Source organism: Cyprinus carpio, chromosome A14 (assembly GCF_018340385.1).
Source record: "Cyprinus carpio isolate SPL01 chromosome A14, ASM1834038v1, whole genome shotgun sequence".
Classification (NCBI taxonomy): Eukaryota; Metazoa; Chordata; class Actinopteri; order Cypriniformes; family Cyprinidae; genus Cyprinus; species Cyprinus carpio.
In genome coordinates, this window is record NC_056585.1 from 18,514,929 (window position 1) to 18,530,465 (window position 15,537).

At 38.2% G+C, this 15,537-nt stretch overlaps 1 protein-coding gene across 6 annotated transcripts in view; it reads left to right on the forward strand.

Moving 5' to 3' along the window:
- Window positions 1-10,697, forward strand: part of elf1 (E74-like ETS transcription factor 1) — a 37,277-nt gene extending 26,580 nt beyond the window's left edge. For 4 of the 6 annotated variants that reach the window (XM_042770133.1, XM_042770131.1, XM_042770132.1 and 1 more), the window contains 7 exons: window positions 4,989-5,157; window positions 5,931-6,038; window positions 6,238-6,399; window positions 6,618-6,701; window positions 7,298-7,490; window positions 7,586-7,927; window positions 8,678-10,697. In XM_042770133.1, coding sequence (XP_042626067.1) covers window positions 4,989-5,157; window positions 5,931-6,038; window positions 6,238-6,399; window positions 6,618-6,701; window positions 7,298-7,490; window positions 7,586-7,927; window positions 8,678-9,482 — 1,863 coding nt within the window. In that variant the 3' untranslated portion in view covers window positions 9,483-10,697. The remainder of the gene's footprint in view (window positions 1-4,988; window positions 5,158-5,930; window positions 6,039-6,237; window positions 6,400-6,617; window positions 6,702-7,297; window positions 7,491-7,585; window positions 7,928-8,677) is intronic. The other 2 variants (XM_042770135.1, XM_042770136.1) reach the window with 2 other exon arrangements.
- Window positions 10,698-15,537: the final 4,840 nt, after the last annotated feature.

Below are 15,537 nucleotides of genomic sequence, written 5' to 3' on the forward strand. Positions count from 1 at the left end.
GAATAAAGGTAGCATTTGAGCCTCAGGAAGCTTAATTATGTTACATACAGTGGCCCCAAAAAGTATCTGAACACTTGTATTTTATTGCATTTTTAATTAATTTTATTGCACCAGATACAGTACAATACAGTGGCATGTGCAAAAAAATGCTGCTGGAGCTATTTGAGAACTTCACTTTCCTGAGCCACTTTTTAAACTATTTTTTACCAACTGGTCCAGAGGTCACTGTTTCAAGTGTTTTAAGTAATGTTGGTTCTCTTCAAGTTCGCATAGTAAACATGTTCCGTAAAGCTTGACAACCAGAAACCAGCCAATGTCTTTTTTTAGACCACTCTACAATATGTGCAGATGCAAGCATGCTGTCATGCTTTTGTGTTTTGGTTTGTTCTGTGTATATTCTGAATATTCTGTATGTTCAGACGACTCCAGAACTCTGATCTTCATCTTAAGTGTGTTTGTACAGTCGTGTGAATGGCTCAGGTGTAACAGGTCTTCTATCGAATCCCATGCCTCTTCTCTTACAGAATGAAAGTGTACTGAAAGCTAGATTCAGGCCTAACCTGCTCGACTTGTTGCTGCATAGGAGACAAGTCCTGTTCTATCCAGAAATCTACTATTGTTTTGAAACGACACTGGCTTTAAGTCACTCCCTAAATCCCCCAACTCTATTACAACACCATCATAAATAAGCTCTACCAGTCGCCCGACAGTCTCAGATATCTTTTGACTCCCACTAATAACAATAGAGCTGCTTTTTCGGATACTGTGCAAAACAAACCTTGACGCTTCTCACTGCTTGTGAGGGTTTTCCACACACTGTGAGTGCTGTGAAATGTGTCCAGCTGCTTGTGTGGACTGTAATGATTAGCTGTGCTGGACCTAGAGTCAATAATTACTCCCATAATTCAAGTTGTCTTGTAATGCGAGTGAAATGATATTAAGCCACCGTGTCAGAGTTCAGTGAGATGCACTGAGTGCACATTCTTACACTGATTATATTATTAACCTAATATAGCATAACGTCTGACAAACATCTGCTAAAGATTGCAAACTTTTTAAGCAAAAAACAAAATAACTGGCACTACTAGATCACTCGGTGTGTAAACACCTTTACCTACATTCTAGTGAATTGTTCAGTACGTGCACGTCTCATGTGAATGACTGTTGATGTCAAAACAAAAGAATTTCTGTATGAGCAAGGTTTTCTTGCATCATCAGGTTTTCAGAATGGGCTGATTTTTGATCTGCAAATTATTGTGCGCGTAAGTTTAATTATTTGTAGGGTTGTATAAAATAGGGATGCACAGGTAATATTTTTAAAGACCGAGTGCAAATATTGACACTTGGTTTTGGTTCTCACTGATACCGATACTTGTATTTTTAGTAATGCTAAAAATTAGTAATGCTCTAATTTTTCAATGAGACTATAATTTGAGGGTGGTATTTAACATTTTAATAAACGTTTAATTCCACTAGTGATTATATCAAATACAGGATGCTACTGATCACCATAGTATTTTAAAGTTAAAATACATGATTACCACTTTCTTCAATTATTTTTAAAGCATAAAAATGTATTGGGTGAGAGATACCAAACATAGGAATCATATCAGTTGGCATAATTAGTTTAGTAAACACAGACAACTCCTACTTACTGTAAGTCATTTTGTGTACAACAACGTAGAGCTTTTGTTAACTGTAATCAAACATCTCACCGCTACTGTATAAACGAGCACAGCCTTTATTCAGCAAGGACTTATTCATTTGATCAAAATAGACAGTAATGACATTTTATAATATTACAAAAGACTTCTATTTCAAATTAATAGTGTTCATTTGCACTTTCTATTCATAAATGAATCCTGAAAAAAAAAAGAATTATGGTTTCCACAAAAATTAAAGCAACACAACTGTTTTCAATATTGATAATAAAGTTTATTGACTACCAAATCAGTATATTAGAATCATTTCTGAAAGATTCACAATATTACTGTTGTTACTGTATTTTGTCAAATACTGTAATTGCAGCCTTGGTGAGCATAAGAGACTTCTAAAAAACTTACTGACCTCAAACCTTTGAACGCCAGTGTATGTCAAACATTGATCTAGAAATTTCTATGTAGTTTCTAATGTAGTTTGGCTGCTGAAGTTTATGCAACAATTGCTTTTTTTGGTATCAAAGCTTTTTTACTTGCATGTTTTCAAGGAATCAATTGTATTGGTGCATCCACACAGTATATGAAATCAGCTTTTCTATATTTTCTATAGTGGTGAGAGACTAATTACTTATTGCTAAAAACCTGTCGCATGACGCCAGTGTTTTACACAGTGTTTGAAAATCATCCAAGAACTTGTCTCTGACTTTGCAAGTGAGGGTCTTAGATTGCATCAGTGGATTAGTATCACGACTGGTGTCAGGTAAAGCAGAAGAGAGTGTAACTGTGAAACATGCCGCATGCTATCGGGTTTATGCATACTGTAGGAACACGGAACTCAACTATGCAAATGACTGATCTGATGTTTCCCTTTTAGAAATGTGGTTGATTATTGTGGGGAAAAAAGGATGTTACAGGTTTATGGCAGTCTCTGTTTTTTTAAAAAACAGAAGCTTTACTCTTTTTACTAATGTGCAAGATTGAGATATTGGCGTATGAAGAGCATTATTAGGATCTTACATTTATTAGGGCAGAGCTATTCAGTTGATTTTTATGGCATGTTTATTACATCATAAATTGATCTGATGACAAATAGCATGGAATTTATGCAAGAAATTTTGACTTTGTATAGACTCTACATATACAGATACGGATATGTTCTGCTATTTTGCATTTACTTGTCATGGAGTATGAGAGAGAATATGTAAACTGGTCACCAAAGTTTTTTGCATAATCCTGATATCTGATGTCTGTAGTTCCCCAGTAGAGCAGGACGTGAGGGAGGACATGGACAAATGCACAGAACAAGACTAAGTTTCCTGCTTACTAAGCAGTCAGGGCTTGTGGGATTCATCGAGTGTCTGTCTAGCCTAGTTAAAAACTCTTCTCTTAGTACACAGATGAACGACGCACATTGTCAGAAGTGACAGTAAAGACATTTATTTTACAAAAGATTTCTATTTCAAATATGTGCTGTTATTTTGAACTTCCTATTTATCAAAAATTCATGATAAAAAATCCACAAAAATGTTAAGCAGCACAACTGTCATCAACATTGATAATATTAAATGCTTTGTGAGCAGCAAATCAGAATATAAGAATAGTTTCTGAATTATCATGTGACACTGAAGACCGGAGTAATGGCTGCTGAAAATTCAGCTTTTTCATCACAGGAATAAATGACATTTTACTATCATGCACCCAGTGTAGGTTATTGGGCTAGATGGCCAGAAAACAGTTGTTTTAAATTGCAACATTATTTTACAATATTAGTTTTTTTTTTTTTTTGTATTCAATTAAATAAATGCAGCATTGGTAAACATAAGAGACTCCTTACAAACACACACACACACACACACACACACACACACACACACACACACACACACACACACACACACACACACACACACACACACACACACATATACACACACACACACACACACACACACACACACACACATACATACATATAAGTCTTACAGACCCAAACTTTTGAATGGTAGTGAATATCCAAATTAAACCGTAGTTAATTTCAAGTGTCGAAATTGAATCTGTTTCTAGTAGTTTAGAGTTTGTGTTAAACTGTACTGAATGAATTATTCTGGCCTTGAACTGAGATTTGAAAAGCCAAACCCATCAGTCTCTGGGGAAAATGCCATAACAACAGCAAATAGTCCAAGGATGATGGAACAAAAACAGAAAATCCTGCCAAAGGAAGATGTAAGATGGCTTATGTGTTTCACAATCTTGTTTGCAAAGAGACAGTATTTCAAGCATTCCTCAAGTACTGTAGTACACTGATCAATTATTGTTAAATATTATTTATTTTTGTGCTTGTGTGAGATTATTGTCTTTGGCCAGGAATGGGCTTTGAATTTTGGTCGTTTTGCTCGTCTTCACACAGTTGCACAACTGGAAAGGTGATAAACTGCATTCTGCTACCATCTAGTGGTTACACAACACAACAGACACATGCGTGCATGTGTTCTCAGTAATTTTTAAAGTTTGTAGAATAATTCGTGAAATGTAGTCCTTAAGGAAAGGCAGTCACTTGTCAGACTCACAATGAACAGTTGCATAATTTAAGCATTCCTCTAACAAGTGTCAGAATAAAGGTCACTAGACTTTGATCAGACTGCAGTTTCTCTTGAATTATTCCCGCTCTGTCAATGTTCACTCATATTCTGACACGTTTTGCATTGTTTGCACATATCGTCTGCCAGAGGCCCAATGAGAGCTGCTATCCAGCTAATGAGAGACATTGTTTATTAAGTATTATAGTATATTTTGGCTGTGTTGACTTGGGTAAGGGATGAGGAACAGTCTCTTGTGGCTTGAGAGTCCAGCAGCAACTATTTCCTCTTTCCCCCCCATGTGATCTCCACCCTCGCTTAGGAATGCTGGTGGAAATGAGGAAGCCTGAAATGGTGTTTTTGGCATGAAGCTCATGACCCTGGGAGCAAACAGGGTCATGTGTATAAGAACCTTACTGGAACTGCTGTGGTATGCTTGCGTTTATGCCATTTACTCACATGATAACACACAGGCTCGTCTCAGGCCTTATTATGTTGTCACATACTGAGAGTCCAACCAAGTGACTGAACCAGATCAGGTTAAAGCCATTATGAATGGGCCATTAGTTGCAGCCTCTGTGAGTATAAGTAACCTGGACGATTGTGGATTATAAGCTTTCATCTGCAGGGAAGGGGCAACTTTATGTGTTTTGAAGCAATTATGGTGCACTTTACTGCCTTTCCACTAAAAGCATCACACAACGATTGATTTTAGATCAATGGCGCATTTATCTCTCTGTTTGTTCTCCCACAGCTGGACGACCCTTCAGTGTTCCCAGCGGTGATCGTGGAGCAGGTGCCTGCTGCCGACCTCATGCAGGTGTACTCTGGACTGGAGGCAGATGAGGTGACTAATGGCATCATGGTGGATGCCATTCAGGATGTGGTGGAAGAGAGCATGATGGGAGATGTGGGGCTCTCTGGTGAGTCCAATAAGTGATCACAATTATAGGTGGCATTATGTTTTTTGGGTGGATATGCATTGCACTGAAACGATCCACAAACACTGTTTATACAGTATATATGCAGTACTGTTCAAAAGTTTGAGGTGTTTTTGAAAGAAGTCTCTTCTGCACATCAAGGTTACATTTATTTAATCAAAATACCATGAAAACAGTTATATTGGCAAATATTCAAAGTAAAAAAATAATAATAATGGTTTTCTATTTGAATATATTTATTTAAAGATGTAATTTTCCCATGCACTGGTAAAGCTGAATTTTTCAGCAGCCATTACTTAAGTCTTCAGTGTCACACCATCCTTCAGAAATCATTCCAATATTCTGATTGGCTGTAATAGGAATCATTTCTTATTATTATCAGTGTTGAAAACAGGTTTACATTTTTTTTTTTAATTAATTTTTTTAGGTTTTTGTGGAATCCATGATATAGGATTCTAACAGGATTCTTTAAAGAAAGCTCAGAAAAAGAGTGTTTATTTAAAATAGAAGCATTTTGTAACATAACAGATGTCTTTACTGTCACTTTTGATCAATTTAATGCATACTATATAAAAGTATCGATTTCAAAATCTTTCTGTGTAACCATAATGGATAGCTTCACAAATCACTTTATCTATTTGTTCTTTAAATTTTTCTCCCAGAAAACTACTGCCAAGCACATTTTAAGTGAAAGCCATGATAGTGAAACACTAGCTTAGTGTTTGTCAGATGATGGAAATATGTTCTGTCCACAGTAGAGACCCCTGTCTCAAGTGGAGAGGACAATATGGAGACCATCGAGGCAGCTGAAGCCCTACTGAACATGGAATCTCCCAATAACATCCTGGATGAGAAACGCATGAGTATGTGATGACTCACTTTCGGTTTAGGTGGTGCTGTTATTTTATTTTTTAGAAATGTTTGTGGGGAGACTTCTTAAAAAACGCAGCATACTTCAGTCAGTTTGCACATATTGATACTATTTCTCTTTTCAGCTCTGCCTGTGTTTAAGCAAACAGAACTATAAACGCATACTCATACTTGACCTGTACCCTTTCGTAGTTCACACATATGGGAATATCCTGGAATCAGACCTGACCTACATTTCCCTGCGTCCAGAACAGCTCTCAAACGGCTGCATGGATGTTCCCCTGGATGAGGAGACATCCTCCATGGATGAGATTCCTCAAAAGAACCTTTCCAAGCCTATCAGGAAAAGCAAAGGTACCAAAATCCTCCAGTAGAAGGCAGTGTACACCTCAGCATAAATGTACCCCCCCACCCAAAAAAAAAAAAAAACTACGAGTGAGACAAGAGAATATAAAAATGTTCAAAAGATAACCAAATGCATCAGATTTTTTTATTTATATGATTTTTATTTTATTTTGGAATTAATTTTTCTCTGTCTGAGAGGTAACTATTTTCTTGCAATCCTCCTGCAGCGCGCAAACCAAGACCAGTGCGGCCCTGCTCTCCTATCACCAATCCAACTCTCCCATTGAAGAAAAAGAGCAAAGAGGGCAAAGGTAAGCATGACCTCGGACCACTGCAGGGTAGTAAAGGAGAAAAGTTGGAAACTATCGTTTCTCTGTCTCCTGCATGCATCATGAGTTGCTTTGCTGGTTGTGCCGTGGCTGCTTAATTGATGAGGTGCTCTCAAAGTGCTGCGTTTGTGAGGGAACTAAAAGTGATAGTGGGCTGGAGGGCACATCGATGCTGTCCTGATAGAGGCCCCTTATGCATGCGTCCTTTTCCCAGCTCAGAGAGGAGGCCGGCCGCATAGATATACATCACCTTGACACGCCGGTCTGTTCTCTCTCTCTCACTCCCACTGCCGGGGTAGCTGTTTTTAACCACTTCTGGCCAAACCACACGACAAATAAGAATAATCTAGTGCCAGGCCCCTCTAATTAATTTCCAGCCTGGCATAGGGCTACCATGAAGGGACAATTGATTTATTAAGCTTATGAGAAGGAATACAATAATTGCACCTCTGCCAATTCGGCTTGTTAAATAAGACCTGCGGAATCCTGTGTGAAATATGAAATGGGTTTAAGCTTTTTAATAAGTCTAAATTTTTAATGAGTCGACAGAGGAATATAAAAGACCCTTATTCTTGTAGGTAACACTATCTACCTGTGGGAGTTTCTCCTGGCCTTGCTGCAAGACAAAAACACCTGTCCCAAATACATCAAATGGACGCAGAGAGAGAAGGGCATTTTTAAGCTGGTGGACTCCAAGGCTGTCTCCAAGCTGTGGGGCAAGCACAAAAACAAGCCTGATATGAACTACGAAACCATGGGGAGAGCACTCAGGTGAGCCAGTGGTTACAAACACTTCATCCAGAGGGACCAATCATGCCAGAGGAATTGCTTTTCTTGACCTCCTCCTTCCTCTCGCTCTCTTTTAGGTACTATTACCAGAGGGGTATACTGGCCAAGGTTGAAGGACAGAGGCTTGTTTACCAGTTTAAGGAGATGCCCTCAGATCTGGTCATTATTGATGAGGATGATAGCCAAGGGGACGATACCAGTTCTGGTTATGGAGGGCAACGGTCTGCTCCTCACGGACGGGCAGTGGGCCGCGGTTCATCACGTGCACAGGGGAAGAGCGCGCAGGTGAAGTCAGTGAAGAGAGAGATGAGTCCCGGGCTGAACAGCAATGGAAAACAAGCAGAACAGCTGATGCAGACAGTCCATGTTCTTCAGCCAAATCAAGGAGCTGCTGTCCCAGCGTCTACACACTCCATAAGGTGAGGGGCGTTTTTGTGTGCACAAATACACAAGCAGGAAGTGTACTAACAAATTTAAAACCACCGTTGAAAGCTCTTTTCCAAAAACTGTTGTCTTTGCTGCCTACATAGGTGGCTAAATTCTTAAGCAGCAGCATCATAACCAAAATAGACCTTATAAGTGAGCCATTTGTAACACTTTTCCTAGGCTGTAATACGCATTACAAAGATATCATGGCCCCAAATTACGAATTTTTTGTTAAATTATGGTATAGCGTGACCATGATTTAACTAAATTAAAACAAGGGAATGAATTAGTACAACATGGCTACAATTGAACTAACACAATAGAACAAATGAATACAATGTGGCCTCAATTTAACTAAATTAAAGCAAGAGAATGAATTAGTACAACTTGGCCATGTTTTAACAAGGGATTATAGTACAATGTGGCCATGATTTAACTAAATTAAAACAAGAGAGCAAAGTAGTACAATTTGGCCACAATTTAACTAATACAAGGGAACAAATTAGTACAACATGGCCACAAATTAATAATCTGGCTAAAAATGACTTAATTTTAAGAATTTAAAAATCTATCATAAATTTAGTATCTTTAGCTTAAAAAAAGTTCAGTTTTGCATGTTCCACATTTCATCAGTAAAACAGTTGGCTCTAATAATTCAAAGCCGCCATATAATTTTTCCTTCTCCTTATACTGGAGCTAAAGTGCTCTTGTTTTATAACCCTATGCCCCTCTATCTCTCTCAGGACTATAAATATGCCAGGCTCTGTTCCCATGGTACTCACGTCAGGAGCTCAAGGAGGTGGTCCAGTCACCCTGCAGACCTTGCCGCTGCCCTCTGTTCTGACCAATGGGGATTCCTCCACACATGCCTCGCCACCTCGGGTCATTCTCCACACTGTGCCTTCCACCAGCCCTGGCAGTAAAGATGTGCTCACCATCCAGACTGCCTCTCTGACGACAGACAGCATCCAGTCCCAGCAGCTCCTTGTGTCCACTCTGGGTTCATCCAGTGGAGCTGTCATCAGCACCACACCACAGCAAGCCGGCTCTCTTAATGGCATCACCCGCCTGGTCACTCTCAATGCCAACGGGCAGCCCGTAGTGGCCCAGCAGCCTGGAACGGTCATCGCCACTGTCCTGAAGCCCAGTGAACTTCAAAGCCTGCAGGTGAAGGAGGAGATCCTAGACCCCCAGTACCTCCAATCTCTGGTCAACAGCAACCCTAATGTGGCCTCGTATGGCAAAGATGAGCTCGAGGAAGGAGTGGCAGAGCTGAGCTACAGAACTGTGATCATCAACAGTGCAGGTCAGGAGCTGTGCCAGACCCTCAACGGACACTCGGACATGGGCTCGCAGCTGGCCAGCAGCCCTAGTGAGGGGCTGACCCCTGTGGAGGAGCTAGAAGTGAGGGGAGAAGTGGCTCTGCATCCGGAGTCTGAGGCTAAAGAGCTGTTAGAGGGCTCTCAAGGTCTGCAAGAATTGCAGGGCACCATGCAGATACCCGCATCCCACTTCATCCAGGTCAAGGCGGAACCGGCTGAGACCTAAACTTTCAGCTGAAGCAGGGAAATGTGGACACAATCGACCAACACATGAAAAAAAACTGGATTTCAGTGGAGCATATTATCTGTAATTTATTGCTCTTGATTGTTTAGAAAGGGCGTGGACCCGAAGACTGCTGTTTACTCAAAGTTATTGTGATATTGTGCCTAAACCGACCATGATGTCATGATGAAAGCTCTTTGGTTTGCTCTCTGTCACTTCCAAACTCCCAACAGGAGAGCAGCCATTCTCCAACCAGGGATAATCCCACCATATGTGCCAGTTGAGATGTTTCTGTCTCTTATCATATCCACAGACAAATCCAAAGACTTTATCCAGCAGAGAGACCAAAGGAGGAGTTGGTGGGAAGCCAAAAAGAAACCAACAACACACCATTGACATTGAAAAAACACACACACAGTTGCTTAGGACATAAAAGATGGAGAAACTTTTTTTTATTATTATTTTTTTTTTGTAGCCATCTTCAAGGACTTCAAAAGGATGCATATTGGAATAAGACTGAAAGAGTGCCTAGGTGGTTAATGCTTTGTTTTGGAAGTGATGCTTTGAAGGGGAAGATTGTATGATTCACTCTGCTTTTAATACAGAATTATGACATTATCTCATCCCCCTCACACCATCAGAACTGAAGAGGTTATTCTTTTTCATCACACACAAATTTAAAAGCACTGCGCTTTTATGGAAATGGGCATTGCCTGTCAAAAGAGACAGTTCAAGTAGACTTTGTTTGTATATACTGTAGCAACAGACCAGAGAATATAGTGACAAATTCCAAAATCAGCTGCAAAGTATTTCCCCATTATAATCTTGTTCATATGAAATGGAACACAGTATACATAAATATATATAAATATATAATATACAACTAAGATTCAATTTATGGCCACAAATTTATTTATTTTCTGAATTTCTAAATTCTGTGTAAAAAGTCTTTTTTAAACAAATGCAAAAATGAGGGAAAATATGCAGTATGTAGGGCTAATTTTACCTATAAGAATCCAGTATGTGTGTATTGTTGTATTTTTCCAATTTAAAGCATTCCATGTAATCTGCACACCTTTCATATTTTATCTATTTTTCAATATAATGGGATCTGAACTTAGCTTTATGAGATTGAGCTATCATGCTGTTCTTATTCACTGTGATGTGTTTAAAGCCATTTTTACAGAGTGTATGTGCTATAAATGTGATGTTCTTTGGTTTCTGCCTTTACGCTGTCATACTTTTACCCACATATCGTTCGACTGATGCCTTACACGACTGTTTTTCAGATCACAGACTGTGTCTCAGACACTGTCTATGACATTTAGGTAGATTTTTAAAATGTATTTATTTGTAGTTGATGTAGTCATCTGTCCATGGCCTCCGTTCCTTCCTCGCCTCATTTATATCCAATGAATCTAGAGCACAGTCTCTTAATAGCAAACAGAGTGGATGGTGCAGACAATCTAAATTTGTGCTAAATTGGAAAAAGTGACTGAAGTTGTTGAAGGTAAATGGTGACTGGACTCTCTGAAGACTAGATGCTGATCATGGGCAGCAGGCTTTTGCCTCGAATTTAGTTTGACTAACACCAGAGTTTTGGTGCTGCTCTGACAATCATGGCTACACCTTGTATTATGCAATATTACGTCAGTAAGACAATCAGTGAGCTCCCTCATAATAGAAGAAAAATGTTCTCCTTGCCACCATGTAATTTTCGGACCTGGTCTTGTTTGAAATGTTTGTTAACCACAGGCTTTATGCTCCATAGATTTTGGGTAAAGGTATGCTAGTGCTCTTGCTATAATTTAATCTAGCCTTTTCATGGGGCTTTCCTTTTTTTCCATTTCTCGTATAGTAGACTAGTTTTTTTTTCTAAAAAAAAAAAAAGAAAGAAAGAAATAAAGAGAGAGAACCAAAAGAAAAGAAATATAATAAAATCAATTTTGCCTTAACGTGAACGTGTGATCTCCTATTCCCTCTTTGTTATGGAAATTAAAACTCAAGATCACAGACTAACTGGGTTGTGGGTAAACAACACAAAGCCCACAAGGCAGATGCTATCATTGTTCCAATGTGTTAAAACAAGTACACGGTACATCTCCTCGTGCGTTTCTTCTGTTAACGTGAATTAACAGAGGTCAGATACACTCCCAGGTATCTCGCAACATCTTGCTCTGACTCTAGGCTGCTGCGGGGAGCTTTGTTTCGAGCCATATGTGCTCTCATTCAGCTTGCCTGCTCCTTCTGGAGACTACAGAGCACCACGGCAACTTCGGCGAGGATGGAGTGAGTGCAATCTGTTAACTACAGGAAGCAAAGCGCCAAAAAGAGTTATTGAACAATCAGGCATGGTTCCCTCATTTGAGTGGGTGAAAAAGAGCATTTTTAAATGCTCACAAAAAAACCATCATGCTGTTTCAAACCTGTTATTTATTTATTTATTTTGTGAAACACACAAAAAGAAACATTCTTCACATTCTTATGTACAACCACTATTGTACATAAGTGAATGTCAAACTCCAAAAAGTCTTTGAAAAGGTTGAAAAACAATAAATAAGACTATGCCACAGATTGTTTTAGTGGTGCTTTTTTTTGTGTGTATTTTGCCCTTTTTGGAGTTTGACAGAACTGTCACATAGAAAAGACAACATACAGGTTTGGAACAACATGAGAGTAAATGACGGAATTCTCATTTTATTATTTGTTTAATATATCCACCCTTCATGACTTCATGTAATAATTTTTTCCCTGTCTGTCTTGTGGGCAAATAATCTTTAAACAACTAACACAGACTGTGAGAGGACCCATAACAGTTTTCACACCTGCAGCTCTGTGTGCCGGACTTGTGGTGAGGATAGAAATGATTGTGTGTGTGATTACTGACTGGCACAGGATTGGATAGGCTTTCAGTGGTGTTATACGGTGGGGTGTGTGTGTCTGCTGATGGAGCCATCTGGCAGCTGGTACGTTCTGGAGCTCTTACCCCCAGGTCTACTATTCACACGCAGCTGCAGATCACCCAGCACTGTGAACCCTACAGGCAACACTGAAAAATAAACCAATAACATCCAGCAAAACACAATACCAGAGCTGTTAAAGGCAACTGTAGCCACAAGTATGGGCAAAGCAAAATGGCAACTGAAAGTAGATGTTTAAACGATTTGCACAGTGTTAACATGTCCTGTGAAAATGGGAAGATATTTTATCACACCACTACAAATGTTACGTGAACTGGAGAAGATATAACAAAAACATAGATATGAACTTTTCGTTTCCAATGTCAAGTCTGTGTCTTTAATTTTAAATAGAGGATAGAGGGAGACCAGTACAGCAAAAATGTCTTAAGCTGGATTTATTTTTGAAATTCAATTTCTGTAAAGGAACATATGTTAAAGTCTTTGTTACAAAAAAGCTACTGGATGTTTTCACCTTTCCACATAAGAAAAAGAACAAAACAAAAAGCTCCAAAAACTCATTGACCTCCCCAAGAGCCATGCTGTCACAATGGGAATGTGCCATTAAACAGCCAATTATAGGGTATTTAATTTAAAAATAAAATAAAATAAAATAAATCATAAAGCAGTAAAAGGTAATGTACAAAAGTTGTTTTGTTTTTGTAATACATTTTATTTTATACAAAATGTGAAATCTTGCCCTGACCTGACTTTTATAAAATAATTTAAAACCTGCCTATGCTATACTGTGTTGTGTTAATGTATGTCAGTGTGATTTTGTTTTTATCATAGCAGTAAAATATGATGGAATTTTAATTCACAAAATTGATCATGACTGTTTTAAATTAGATATTTTGGTAACACTTTACAATAAGGTTCCATTGGTTAATGTTAATGTATTAACTAACATGAACGAACAATGAAGAATACATTTATTACAGTATTTATTAATCTTTCTTAATGTTAGTTGATGAAAATACAGTTGTTCACTGTTAGTTCAAGCTATTTCAGAGTGCATTAACAAGCACAACTGTTGATTTTAATAATGCATAAGTAAATGCTGAAATTAACATTAAAGGGGTCATATCCCCTTTAATGTTAATTTCACAGCCCTTGTGACAACTAGCCCTGGTCATCATTCCAGGTTTTTCACCATTTCAGTCACTTTTCACTCTTAAAATTGGCAAATACATTTTTAAAGCACTAATACTCTTTGTAGTCTCACAGTTAATATGCAGTTATAACTGGAAATATAATAATTATACAAGAATGAGAAAATGTTCAAAATTAAGATGAAGTATAGCATGTCATGGCACAGGAAACCCGTGTAGCTGTTTGACATGGCATCTTGTCTCCCTATTATTACTCATATCATGCAGCATTAAAAAAGACTAAACAAGAGCTTGCAGTGATCAGTGTTTCACTGCTTAATGTCATAGTATCTATAATGAATCATGAACTTCTAAACCTAAATAACCCTCGTATAGTTATAAAAAAAAAAGATATTCAAATTAAAGCTGAATTTCTAGACATCTGTGGTTCACTAGCGTCAAACCGGGTCTTTACATCAGCACAGCTGGACAAAATCAGCTCAAGGAACATTCTATTTTTAAAGCAAGAAGACAAGTAGCTGGGGGCCAATGACATGCTTGAAGACAGTGAGTGTTTATTGCATCACAGCGTCCCTCTAGTGAGGAGTTGTGGGGCGGCTGAGGGATAGCGGTCATTAGAAATATGCCTCCAGTCAGGGGCTGCGCTAAGATTGCTCACACACCAGGATGCTGACACACACACACACACACACATACACACATACACACACACACACACACACACACACACACACACACACACACACACACACACACACACACACACACACACACACACACACACACATACTAGCTAAACAATGGTTTCGTTCTGTTACTGAACAGACTAATGACATCCACTCCAATTTTCTTCCTTTGTTCATCACTTTATTTTTACATCACATTTTTAAAGCAGCAGCAGTCTCACAGCAGGAATTTATAGAAGCTAAAAGCAACTCTTACAGCTATTAAACTTCTCACCCTACATCCCTCAACTGCCTGAACTTATAAAATGCTTCCACTGACAAATGAAACAATAACTACAATTTTATATTTCCCAGGTCATAACCATAGAGTCAAGGTTTGGCTGATTATTATGGCCCCATTAGCCCCTGCTGGTGGATGCTCTAACTACATCATCTGGCAGAAAAACACTGTTGACAGCCATTCAAAAAGATCTGGATATTCTATATAGATGTATGTATATTCCTAGCAACAATGAAATATATGGAAATAATTAGGCTATATTTAAATATTTAAGTAGATGTTTTGCAATCTAGTATAGATGTGAGATTTTTTTTTTTTTATTATTTAAATTGTTTATACACACACACACGAGCACAGCCTGAATGACTATTTCAATATTTTTCATAAATAATATAGTGATCTAAAAAATCCTTAATATATGTTAAAATCTTATGTCATGAAGCAAAAACTACCATTACAATACAGTATTCATCATTTAAATTTGATTAGACAGTTTTTTTTAAATATATATTATTTATTTATTATAGGCAACTTATTTTTTGCCAGTCTGATGAGTCCTACCATAGATATGGCACGCTTTGTGACAATTACTAACTGTTGGCAATGGCTACTGAAATGAACGTCGTGCTATAAATAAATCTGTTGCAAAATTTTTTACAAAACAGCATTTTTTTTTTTTCATATCAAACTCGACAAAAAATGTTCTGTAAAATGATAATGTCATGGAAAACCTGTTGAAAATTACCATCAAGTCAGTAAATGTATTATTTACATTTACATATGTTTTACTGTACACAAATACTGCTAATTCAGCTCATTCAATCATCTCCATTGTCATATTCAAACAGGTGTCCTGTTGACCGTTAAAAGATGGCGACGCTTTTGTCGTACCTGGAGCAGACATTTATACCTTATAATTAGGGTGACCATGTCCTGTTTTCCCCAGATTTGGCTGTTTTCTTAATCTTGCTCCCACTGAATCTCTGACCTTTGCCGCCTGCTCCTGCAACATGTGATTTGCTC